The following is a 12,879-nucleotide window of genomic DNA, read 5'->3' as shown; positions in this document are numbered from 1 at the left end:
TTTCCTCTCCGACAATGAGTGACATCAGGTGCTCCTGCAGTCTCGACGCGGGATTCGGCCTTCGACGTCACGCATCCCGCAGGACATTCCCCTCGAAGCGTGACCAAAGGGTGTAACCGGGGGTTGCCGCACGTTGTTCGATATACGAGACATAATTACACGGACGAAATCAGCGTCACGTCTCGGGTAAGGCGTCATTCACGAGGCTGCTGCACCCCACGCGAGCACCTGCAGCATCCGACCATATTTTATCCATCCGACCATTCGCCCATTCGGCCGTCCGTCCATCGGTCGCGCTCGTCGCTTGTATAATGTATGAAAGCCGGTGTTTACGCGTCCCCGTATTTAAGGGTGGCCGAACTGGGGTGCAGGCCTTTTTCTTTTCCCTGTGTAATCCGATAATTTACTAATTGCCCGGTTCTTGGGCCGCCACTGAGTTACCGGATTTCATATTATCAGCGGATTGAGCTGGCGAAAAATTATCCACCTGCAACTTCAAACGCGACGAGTCTGCTGATTTTTTTTTCGTTCTGACATTATTTATCATCGAAAACGAAACTACGGAACTTGTAGACAGTGTGATATTTTTTCGTTTTACGATACAGCTTCGTATTATTACACGACTGCATGGTGTATGGTTTGAACACAAGTAAAAGGGAAGGAAAATTTGTTAAAAAGAGTTAAAAATCAGCGTAAGCCTTAGCTTTTACGGAAATTTGATTCATTGAATACCGAAAAATTGTAGAATAAAAATAATTACGGATAATGTGGATTTTTTCATCTCTTCTACGGAATTTAATCTAAGATGAAAAATTGAACGAGCTGACTAATCTTGAAAATTTCATACAACTATTCAAATTCAGTCTAATTAAATTGTAAGTTGAAAAATGATGAAGGCTTTGCTTTTTTTCAGCTACCATAGGTTGAAGCACACGATTTCAGGGGGTAAAAATAAGGAATGAAACAAACTGCAAGCTTTCCATTTCAAGCTGAATAATTCACCGACTACGACATATATAGCAGACACGAGATGAGCTGTGGTATACGTAACTTTGAAAATCATAGAATGCAAAATCGGTTATGCCCTTATTGTGCGAATCCTTCGTCTCCGTTGTTTACCAAACAAAACCATATTCGCCCTCGGCTCGTTCCCTCAATGACACGGCTAGTTGGGCATGAAACTTTGGCAATGACCTACAGCAGGGTTTGGCTCGCAGGGGGTTGCAGCCCCCGCTCTCTCTCTCTTGCGCAAGTAAGGTATTCAGGGGAAACACGTGCTTGTCTCTATGCACCGACGGCAGAGGGGCTCCAACTATGCAGGACTGACATGCTACGCCTGCTTAGTCTAGCTCGTTAATTCGATGCGATCCCTCGGGCACATTTAGGGCGAATCTCACCCAACGTGTATTAATCAACGATCAAGAAACCCAAAGAGTTGTATAACACGTGATATCATTTTTTATCACATTGAAGTTGACCTCAATGATAAAAGAACTTTTACTGAATACTAAATGCGAGATTGCGTTCAAGTTTCAGCATGATGTGTCTCTGAAATCTTCGACCCTGTCTTGATAAATGGTGATATTTTTTTTAAGCAATACTTCATAAAAGGTTCTCATAATTAACCTTAAATCTGGAACTATCTTTCACTCGATGTAAGGATTAAGAAACGGTCTTTTCATTTCTGTACGCCGTTTGGATAAATAAAACTTGAAAAAATCTGATCGCTGAATCGTGGGATAATGATACAGTAAGTGGTAATTTTGAGAATATTCCATTCAAAAATCGCAAGCTTGACCCGTAAAACCCACATATTATATCATACATTTCAAAAACATCCGACTTACGATTGGACAGAGGAAAAAACTACAGGATCAATTTTTTTATAAACGGAACTTCGAATGTGTTTCATGTGATTTCTATGATCAAGAAGCAACGAGATAGACGGACACTCAAATTATTTTACTCTGCAAAAAATATTCGCATAATTTTCAAAGATCATACGGAAAGCACACTTACGGAATTATTTAGAGTACACTTCGATCCTGAGTAAATTACGAGCTCTGCAATCTTATGACAAAGTATCGCAATCCCTTTGACAAGTATAATTTATATATAATTTCTACTCGTCACATTAAACGAACAATTTGTTTTTATTTTTATTTTTTCCACTCCTTTGCGACTAAATAGAAATTGCATTTACCGAACTGACAAAGGGAAAAGCTCGCTTCAAGAGAGAAATTCGTTGACGTACGTGACAGTAATCTATACGAGCCTTGGAGAGTTCCAATACCGAGTTTGCAGGCACTAAACCATTCGCGAATCGTATTCATTATGCCTCGTACTCGTGGCCCGTTGAATATATTGATCCGAGGTGAAAGTGCCGGTTTGAGAACCACCGGCGTCCACCCCCGCCTGAGCAAACGAGGAGGCAGTCCCTGGCTACGACCAATCGGCGTAAAGCCTTTGAGCTTTTGCTCAGGCTACGCCCAGCTTGGCGCCGCTCGGGGGTTGGGGATGATTTTCCTGTCCGGCAGACGCAGGACGCACATGCTCCCGTCTGTCAAAAAATTGTCATCGCGCAGCGAAGTCGCCACGCCGACGGTGCACGACGAGGAAGACACCAGCTGGACAACGACGACGGCGTCGACGACGACGACGGTCACTGTTTGCGGATCAACGTGTCCTTGGCATCGGAGGATCGATTGGCAACATCGGATGAAAACCCTTTTACAACTGCACGAATTTTTCTTTGAGAGTTATCGAGACACGGGACTCGAAACTTCGCGCTGGTGTCTAGAGCCACGTGCGAAGAGGTCGAAACAAAAAAAAAACTTCGCGAGAAGCTCAAGAAGTTGCGATTCTGAGGAAGAATAACAAATCTACTTACAATTAATCACGGACTGTGAAAGTGCACAAGTTTATGTATATTACAGACAAGTGGATAAAAGATTTGTGCACGCGAGGCATCGAAGGACTGAATTTTATTACAGTGAATGTTATGTGTGTGGACGTGTCTTTCTTTTCTTATCGAGATTTTTATACGCCGCTGTAATAATCTCACTGCACCCAATTGAGGATCAATCCTGACCGCGGTATCTGCGCCGTTCGAGTAGTAGATTCTCGTCTTGGTCAGCCGCGGCTGGGACTCGTTGCGAGTGTTGCGAAGAAATTCTTCAGCCACGATATCCTTAAGGCGTACGAACATGCTGGAATTCTACCCGTCGGCCCCAGGGCCAAACAACCACCCTGGAGAACCGGGCCAACCATTGCTACCGACACCAACAATGTCTTTCCCTCCAGGAATGAACAACAATAACTCTGGTGAGAACGTTAAAAAAAAGTCTGATCCATTACACTAATCGACCCATCCCGTGTTGCGTTATACCACCTGCAATCATTCGTTTGCACAGTCTAAAAAGCTTCGAGTGAAGTGTAAATATCAGTGTTCAGCGATCGAGTTGGTTTAAACAGGCGAGAAATGATCCGGTCGCGTTTCGTTACAGTATCGAACGAATTGCATTTTCCTAAATTCGATGCGTTCAAACTGACATCTCGGCTAATGCGACAGCCAATTTACGTTCCCGACTAATCCGTCCGTGATATTATATCGATGTGTTCCGCGCGGATCCAGAAGAAGCACGAAAGCGCGGAGCAAACGCAATAACACCGCAGGTCATAGCTTGTACTATACGTGCTTAGGACGTGGATATAGAATATAATACGCGGGTATGTATTTGCACAAAGCTACGCGTATGTGCAGAGTGCCTTTATTGGCACTCGAAGTGGCGTTTGAATGACGTATCTCTCGTCAAATACTTGAATTCCTCCCCGTGGTTCAACTCCGGGCGCTGCAACAGATGTCGATCAGCTCTCGCAGTAGCTGCACCAGACTCCCGCCGAGCCATCCGATCAGCTTTTAATTTTTAAATCGTCCGGTGCTCTCGCTGACGTAAAAATAATCAAAAGAATTTTAATAAAATCACATGGGAATCACTGTAACCAACGATGAACTACAGGTCAACCGATATTATTTGCTCAGCAAAATATACCTTTTAATGATGATCAGTGAAACTGGTCATTTGTTCGTACTCAACGTTCGCAAACAATACAGGGAAAATAGTTTGATCTTAAATTGTATAGATGTAAACAGAGTCAAGGTTGATTATTATGGAACCACAGTGATAGTATATATCTAACATAGTATTCGTTTATTTTCTAATATCTCCGAATTTTCCAGATGTCGTGGAATAAGTATACGTTACTTTTTCCCTACAAATTTGAATTGGTTTATAAGTAATTTTCCGAACTTTCCGGTGATTGTTATCACATCGAGTTTAATAATGATCTGCTAATTTTAATCATATAACGCAATAGTTGGACAATTATTTTTCTTCGAATGTCAATAACTAATTCCGAAATTTATATTTTTAACCAAACACCGGGACTTGTTCCAGTTTTTCAGCATCACAACAACCCTGCTCATTGTACAATTGTTATTGTTAAAGAGCCAACGGTGTCGGTGAAGACGGAGGCGGGACTCCTAGAGGCGATTTGCGCAGCTTGCGGTCGAGGCATTGCGGACAGATACGTAATGCGAGTAGGAGAGAAAAGTTACCACGAGGATTGCCTCTCTTGCGCTGCATGCGCGTCTCCCTTGGTTCACACCTGTTTCACCCGGGATCACAAGCTCTACTGCAGGGTGGACTACGAGCGCATATTCGCGGTGAAGTGCAGCCGATGCATGGAAAAGATTCGATGTTCGGATCTCGTGATGCGGGTGGCCGGCCTCTTCTTTCACGTCGAATGTTTCGCCTGCTGCATGTGCGGACAGAGCCTTCCTCGAGGGGCTCATTTCATCCTGAGACAGGGGCAACCCATATGTAGAAGAGACTTCGAGCACGAGCGTTACGTTCACAGTCCTCAAGGTATGCGTTTGGAAATATTTTACCCCTGCAATCATGAGCGCGTGAGCATAACGATGCAACTAAAAGTACTACTTGGCGTCGAATGTTTCCAGACGACGACCTCCTGGACGAAAGTCGACCTCCGGACGGGCGGCGCGGTCCCAAAAGGCCCCGCACTATTCTGACTTCCGCTCAGAGACGCCAGTTCAAAGCGTCCTTCGAAGTGTCGCCTAAGCCTTGCAGAAAAGTGCGCGAGGCTCTCGCCAAAGACACTGGTCTCAGTGTTCGGGTCGTGCAAGTCTGGTTCCAAAATCAGAGGGCGAAGATGAAGAAACTTCAGAGAAAAGCGAAGGCGGAACCTGGCGCCGAAAAGGAACCGAAGGAGGAACGCGCCGGGGAAAGTCCTCACAGCGATCATAGTGAGTTTTAAACTTTGCGCGGAACTCTCTGTAATTAATACCGAGCCTCACGATCCCCTCTCCGATCACGATTGACTACTTACGTGAACCTACGTCGCAAACTTCGCCAACAGCGATCGAGAATAAATGCTCGCGTTATTTGCTCCTCTCCACTTTCTTTCTTCCTTTCATGTTTCTCAGTCTGTCAGTCGACATGCGAAAACGTAAATCTTAAAGAGCAGAGCCCCCGCCTAACTGCGGAACGGATATTGCGAGGCATGTGTCACCGGGTGACGGGCGTTAAATTCCTGGGAAGACGACCCCGCGAAGTCTTGTGTCGCCCAGAGGCATAAGGGAGGTCTTTTACCCCGTCAGTTTTATAAGTTAAAGAATATAAGGAGGGGCTCCGTGGCACCGAGTCTCTCTCTCTCTCTCTCTCTCTCTCTCTCTCACTCTCTCTCTCTTCCGCAGTGTGGGTTTGTCACCTTTCTTCTATGCCGTCTCGTTCACAGGTCATTACTTGAACGCGCTGAGCATGCGCGACGGGGATTCTTCCAGCTTCCCTTCGGCCACGCAGCCGCTCAACCCCAACAACCCTTACTCACCCGACGGTAAGTTGTTGACGCTTCACCGTCGCCGCCGCTTTCGTTTCCCAAATTTTGCCCAACCAGATCTGACACGAGCTTTCGTTCACATGTGAAATGTCCATGCGCCGAGAATAACTTCATTTTTTGCAGTTAATGGAAAATTCTACCAGGAAACATGTCGTCACAGAAACAGTTTCGATACTGCGGAAATTACTGTTGTTAGTACTGGTATTACTATTGAGAGCGCGGATTGTAATTGCCAGTACTACATTTTCTGACTATTCCAACATTGAATCTGTTTGTTTATTTCCCTTCATTTTTCAGCTAAACAAGGCCTTGACAACAATTTATTGTTGCAACAATATCAATTTATCGCAATAGTTACAAGACAATATGGTACAAGGACCATGATCAAAGAGAATATTAACACATGCATATATATACCATACTAGATTTACAGATTACAGCTATAAAACTCATTTTTATCTTTGACTCTGAAATATATTTTTTCTGATAACGATAAAAAATTGCACCGTGCAGTAAACACGACTGGAAATGTCACTCATCGTTAGTGCAGACGCTCGCGATCCTCGAACTTCACTCTCAATTCCTTCCCCATTTCCTTCTTCGAGAAGACTATTTTATTCGATATACACTTTGCATCGTTGGCTCAGTTTATTTTTTGTGGGTTAATTCACTGAGGATGAGCGCACTGCGAAGTACCTCGAATAAATCGAACCTTGTCTTACAGTTGACTGATTTTAAATACCAACCAAGATACTCTGATGTTTTCGATTTTGCATATTTTCCTCATCTGCGTTTCAGACACATACGCGGGACATTCCGGCGAGAGTTTCTGCAGCAGTGACCTTTCTCTGGACGGTACCGAGGCCGGGTTCGATATCGGGGATGGGGATAACGGGGGCCCGGATGGGAGTCATCCTGGTGGGCCTCATTCCCATCACGGACCTCCCCCGCACGAAGCGCCGACACTTTCCCAGAGCCTACACGCCGCGATGCATAATCCGATAGACAAACTCTTCATGATGCAAAGCAGTTATTTTAGCGGCGAACACGCGTAGGGGTTTGAGCCTTGGAGGCTGGGGCTTGATGAAGCTTAAACTGAAACTTACGCGTAATGAATTTCACTCGAAGATTATTTTTCAAACGAAACGAACAAAGTACGCGCATGTATGTAGATGTACCTTTTACGAGTAGAGATTCAACGACCTGCTGTGTAATATTGTTCTAGTCAGGTTTTCTTCGATGACCCGTAGAATTGGTAAACTATTATTGCTGTCGTTCGAGTTGTTGATTTTTAAACTTACTTCCTTCTGAGATACCGATTATTTTGATCAACCAATACTATGATTACTTATATATATTTTAATTTATTGAAAAAAAAAAAATTAATCACCCAGTTACGTGTATTTATTTCATCGTATATAGCTAAATCCAAAGAATAATCCGTTGCTTTAGTTTTACCGTATATATATACTTCGTTGAAACATCGATTTTCAGTTTTAAATATGAAGATTGATACCAAATAAAAGAGATGTAGAAGAATATTTGTATTTACGTTTAATAATAAGTGTACTTTAATATATTATAATAATAAAAAGTTGCTAAACCAAATATCGTTACCGAAAAACTGTAATATGGGAGGATTCTATTTGGTTTTGGACAGAAGTAATGATATAAAAAATAATTATTTTCAACCCGACCTGATTAGCAATAGATACGTAAATTCAAAAATTCTCTTGGCAACAAATCCCGAATAAAATGACATAACACTGTACCTCAAGCACGTATGGGATAAATAATTACACAAAATAATCGTTCAATTTCTCACGTTATTCAAGATCCAAGAATTCGCAAAAAAATTGACATCTGCTATTCGTACAAAATAAGTTTTATTTGTAGTTTCTTACAATCATGTTGCTTTGAACTTTCGCCAAACCGTTGACAACAGATTCAGTGATTTGTTACAAACGTGAATAAACACCCGTTTCGTAAATTAAATTTAAATAAATTAAACTTTATCAATCAAACCGTACTGAACATAACGGTCTATAATACGTCTTATTGTAAATCGTAATATACATGTAAGCATTACTGGTACTGATTTGTTATCGGGTTTGTACAGCTGCCTCTTTCCGTGCAGCATCTTGCAAAAGCTGTGTATCAACCTCGTCTCCAGGAAGTTGAACGTACCTCACTACAGAACCACGAATGAAACAGTTTTTCACTGACAACTGTAACAGACGACCAAAAATTGGATCAAGTAATTCTGTACTGCCGAATCACAAAATTAAGGAAAGTAGGATATCTCCAGACATAGAATAATTCAAGTAAATGTTTAATACGTGTTATTGTATAATGGCTTCGCCGGATTATAGTTTCTTATAACATACATTACTGATCAACATGTGGTAACTTTACAAACCATGTGAGGATATTTATCTGGATCCGTCACACTGATGTCTGTGAGCTTGATGTTCAGATACTGGTCCACAGAGTGTAAGGTACCACAAATACTGAAAATATAATAATAACAACGGTGAGTAATTGGTATTTGCAAAAGCTGACTAAGAATAATACGTAATGCAAGTTTGATCAATATTTAGATTGCAGACAGAAATGAAAAAATGGACTGAGTTACAATCGGTCAGAAAAGTGAACAGGATTGCTTGTTAACTTAGAATGGATACAGAAAAAAAACTTGTAACATTTGAAAATTGTAATTGGAGCTTTCAAACATATCGTATGATAACAACAATAGAAATAACTCTCACAACTCAAATAAAACGAATAAAGCTCGAATGACAAGTTTGAGAACCGAGTGACAACAAACTGAGAACACTGACTATCTGCAAACCCGGAATTTGTATTCATATTTATTCAAGTACATGTATGTGGACCATTGACGTTGTTGAATTTCTCCGTATCTTCCGAATCTCGAATACTGAATGGAAGTATATTTAACCACGGCAGATTATGCGGAGAATGTTTACGATTTATTGTTGCATATTTACGTTACCTCAGGTCATTTTTCAACTCCACTACGACGTCCTTCCCGACCAAAGATTTGAAAAACGAGTAGAATAACTGTAAAAGAGAAGAAATAAGACCAATATTATAACCCCTCAACTGTATAGAATATACAAAGACGTTTTTAAATATTTCGCTAACCATTTTTACCGAACAACATAGAAAATCACAGGTTATGTGTCTCGTTCAATTTTGGAGGTTATGCCGCTTCGTTACAAAGCCGAACGTAACGCTCTCGACACGCAGCTAGATATCGATAGTCCAGATGCCTAGTTTTAGGTCGATAGTCGATGGAATGTCGAGGTATCGTATTGATAAAAGAATCATGGGTTAATGCGCGCGGGACGCATGAGCGGAAGGACAGGCAACTTCGTTCCCAATATGTACGTATAGGTACGCACAAATGTGCACAATAACGCTAATGACTTAACAAATTTTGGTAAAACGTCAATTGAAAACTGTGAATAAAATTAAAATTTATAATCGATGTACCGTATTGATTCGTACGGTATAGAAGCTCCGTTATTTGGCCTGGATCGAGTTGAGATTTGGATGTAAATGTACATAGTTGGGAACAAAGAGAAGAAATGTGATAAATACGGTTTACGTAATTTAAAAAGGATAGATATATTTAAAGCGCTCCAGCAGAGAAAGGAAGGTACGCGAATGCACCGGACGGAGAGAACAGCATGGGGAATATCCAGGTCGGAGAAGGACGGTTGAACGTTGCGAGGTGGTGGGGGTGAACCACATGGTTCCCAACATCAGTTTCGCTGTAGGCAAACATCGCAATTTTCACGAACCATTAGTGCGAAAACGTAGTTGAGACCTACGCAGTCCTAAGGATTGCGAAGATACTATTGCGCGTTTAGGGCTTGACGTGAGCTTCTATTGCGCAGCGATTATCGGAGATCTTACTGTTGCGGTTGTCGACGGGGACAAAGTCTCGTATGTTAGGAATAAAATAGAATAAAAGACGAAGAAAATTTCTACCGAATAGATCGAAGATAGAACACAACAAAGTGGGGGTGTGTGCCTGACTGTCGCAAAATTTCGTTGTCACGCGCTAAAAATAATACGGAGACGAGTTTTTAACAGTGCCATGCTGGTTAAAAACAATAACTGATAAATCATTTAGGAGGTTTTTTTTTCATCAAGTCATGGAGAAATTAACTAACATCGCGTATTATTTTCGTTGGAGGCTTCGGGAGAAGGAAAATGTCCCCGAAAAATACGACGAATGTACGTCCGAAAATAATCGTCCCGGAGACGTTAAGTACAACTTTAACACGTCCAACAGATTTTTAACAATTCTGGAAAGCATTTTGCTCTGGGAGAATTCAGTGAATAGTATCTCTGTCGTCATTGTCTTCAATTTATTGTTCTGGTAAGTTGCACGATATTACCCGTTGGCTGAACATTTTTTCGCTTTTTCTTTTTATCGCATACTAAATTTACCATACTCTCATAAAAATTGATTTGCAATTTATATGATCACAAAAGAAGCTAACACGTCGTGCCACCTTTTTCAGCATTTTCTGTTTATACCTCTAAAAATGTTTCTAGCGATAACAATGGGAATTTAAAATTTGCAGAATCATATAAAATCATACAAGTTAATGAATCGAATATTGTAAGAGTAAAAACTTTATTTTTCTCATATGAAAATAAATTATAACTCTCGGTCTGCTGGCGTCTTTCTTCTTAACTAAAAATTGATTTTGTAACATGGTAAAGTAGAGGTATTGAATTTGATGGTGAAACATAGCTATTGCTGTAAATTTGTTTCAGCGTCGTATGTGTACATATGAGCAAATGAACTTTACCTATACAGTCTAACTCCGTAGAATGTAATGTATTAATTATCAGCTGTTCACAGCGTAGATATTCACAACAAGCTATCGGAAGACAGTGTGAATTTGTATATAAACTTTAATGAGATACTATTGCAATGTATTATTCAGCCTTGAATATGTATAATCTGTTTTTTTTTTATTGATATGAACACATGATTATACTCAATTCTGTGCGACCAGTATTCAGGAAGTGACGCTGGAAGATAAATCAGATCTTATCTGTAGTGGTGATACACAAACTTGTTTTTTTCAATTGATAGAACATTTTATTGAACCTTTGACTCATTGTAAGTCTAATTACAAATTTTTACCTGTTACCGAACATAATAATCAAAAAACTATGATCTTCGATATTTTAGCATAACTACGAACAGTTATACATTTTTTTATCTCAATTTTTTCAGGGGAATTGTCGTATTGGAGGTTCGCGGTTTTGCGGCAGCCAGCAGTGCTGCGCTAGTTGTGGTCCTCTGCTACAGCACCCTTGAGACACAGGCCCAAAAGGATAATAAATCACCAACTGTAGCGACGTAAGTTATTGCTTTTGACATTTCACATTTGCATGGATTCATCGGTAAGAGATTTTCTTCAATGTAACATTTTTGGTTATTCGATAATGATAAATAACACAGATAACAAATCATGTGTTTACAGCCCACATGTCAAGTCAGAGCAGCTGAACAAAATAGTTCGTCAGCTAAAGTCTGGTGTTGACAACCTCAAGCAATTGCGCAAACAACAGCCAGGAGTGGTAGGATGTTTTCATTTAATAAATATTACATCATTATTTTTACTTATTTGAGTTTAATCGCGTTCCTTCAATTCACATGCCAAATTTATTTTAATCTTATCTATAGCTGTTGAATAATATAAAAGTAAGTATTTTCTATTATGGCCTTTCCTTTTCCCTTCAGTTCTGCGCTTCTACTTGTGCAGTTTCGTTGGGTCTCTGGCTGACAGGACGAGCAATTTCTGGGACACTTTTAGCTTACACAATTTTAATGAGTATCTTAGTAGGACCTGGGATTCTTTTGCATATACCGTGCAAAGTTATGACGTCTAAAGGTGAATGACAAGTGAGACTTGATCAAGATAAATTGCAGCTGTTTTGGATAGAGTGTTAAAATTTTTGAAGAACCAACCAAGCATTAATCTGAAGAATTATTCTTACAGAATGGGATAGCGAAATAGAAGAGTTTCTGCCTGCGGTTACAGAAGATAACTTACAAGTGTTAAAGCGAGCAGGAGAAAGTGGGGATCAAAGTCTTACACCGACTAGTTTGTCAGTGGAAAATCAAATTGGTACAGTTTTTACACTTTGATTTGTAACAATAGCAACACCGCTGAGGGTTGAAGTCATTTTTTCACATTACTGATACTTTAACTCAGAGATAGTTTTCTAGTATCTTATATAGTAATTTCACTCACAGATCCTCTTAATGACAAAGAATTGGTTGGTCTAAGAATGCCTTCCCATGAAGACGGTAGCACAGACGGTTTGGAACTGTCCGAATTGGAATTAAGTACCGACGATGCTGAAGTTGATGGCATTAAGTTCCAAAGTGGTCATTTTGAAAGAGGATCATCATCTGAGGAAGAAGCCGAACTTCAGCCACAGAAAATTTCTCAACATAGCGACGACAGCGACAGCGAATTTGAAATAATTGACACTCGTGAAGTTGTAAATGTCAAGAACGTTTAGAGGTTTGACATAAATTTTGTGTAATATATAACAATTGATAATATCTCGCATCTGAATCAATCACACCATTTACCTGATTTGGCTGTGAAAATGATGAATGTTGTCTTTTACTTGAATTTACGATACACAGTAAGTGAAAATGATGAATGCTGGATTTTACTTCAATTGATAATACACAGTACGTAAAAAAAGATTAATTTTGAATTCAAAATATTGAATATTATAACCAAATATACGGGTATATAATTCTTGAATTACTTTGTTCAATGTAAAAGATGTGATTACAGATATTGGTTGGGATACGGTTAACTGGTTCTTGGTAATATCAAAGTGGTGTGATTATTCTTAGACACAAGAAGGTAGATTTTAACAGGTGGA

General features: G+C 40.4%; 3 protein-coding genes across 4 annotated transcripts; 2 read left to right on the top strand and 1 right to left on the bottom strand.

Moving 5' to 3' along the window:
- Positions 1-2,591: 2,591 nt before the first annotated feature.
- LOC124176417 (LIM homeobox transcription factor 1-beta) lies at positions 2,592-7,516 on the top strand. 2 transcript variants are annotated; one of them, XM_046557691.1, is made up of 5 exons: positions 2,592-3,324; positions 4,509-4,928; positions 5,021-5,326; positions 5,818-5,916; positions 6,718-7,516. In XM_046557691.1, exons 1-5 carry the CDS (start codon positions 3,207-3,209, stop codon positions 6,972-6,974), a joined length of 1,200 nt encoding a protein of 399 aa, XP_046413647.1. In that variant the 5' UTR covers positions 2,592-3,206; the 3' UTR covers positions 6,975-7,516. The 2 variants fall into 2 exon arrangements, with proteins under 2 accessions (XP_046413647.1, XP_046413648.1); XM_046557692.1 differs by lacking the exon at positions 5,818-5,916.
- Positions 7,517-7,786: 270 nt separating this feature from the next.
- LOC124176423 (U6 snRNA-associated Sm-like protein LSm2) lies at positions 7,787-9,335 on the bottom strand. The gene is made up of 4 exons (XM_046557700.1): positions 9,085-9,335; positions 8,933-9,000; positions 8,339-8,429; positions 7,787-8,147 (listed from the first exon to the last, which is right to left on the bottom strand). The coding sequence occupies exons 1-4, from the start codon at positions 9,085-9,087 to the stop codon at positions 8,022-8,024; spliced, it is 288 nt and encodes a 95-aa protein (XP_046413656.1). The 5' UTR covers positions 9,088-9,335; the 3' UTR covers positions 7,787-8,021.
- Positions 9,336-9,752: 417 nt separating this feature from the next.
- Positions 9,753-12,544, top strand: LOC124176420 (reticulophagy regulator 3-like). The gene is made up of 6 exons (XM_046557696.1): positions 9,753-10,330; positions 11,204-11,329; positions 11,454-11,550; positions 11,714-11,864; positions 11,973-12,101; positions 12,230-12,544. The coding sequence occupies exons 1-6, from the start codon at positions 10,104-10,106 to the stop codon at positions 12,499-12,501; spliced, it is 1,002 nt and encodes a 333-aa protein (XP_046413652.1). The 5' UTR covers positions 9,753-10,103; the 3' UTR covers positions 12,502-12,544.
- The last annotated feature ends 335 nt before the right edge of the window (positions 12,545-12,879 follow it).

This window comes from Neodiprion fabricii, chromosome 2 (assembly GCF_021155785.1).
Source record: "Neodiprion fabricii isolate iyNeoFabr1 chromosome 2, iyNeoFabr1.1, whole genome shotgun sequence".
NCBI classification, from domain to species: Eukaryota; Metazoa; Arthropoda; class Insecta; order Hymenoptera; family Diprionidae; genus Neodiprion; species Neodiprion fabricii.
This window is presented reverse-complemented; position numbering and strand designations above follow the sequence as displayed.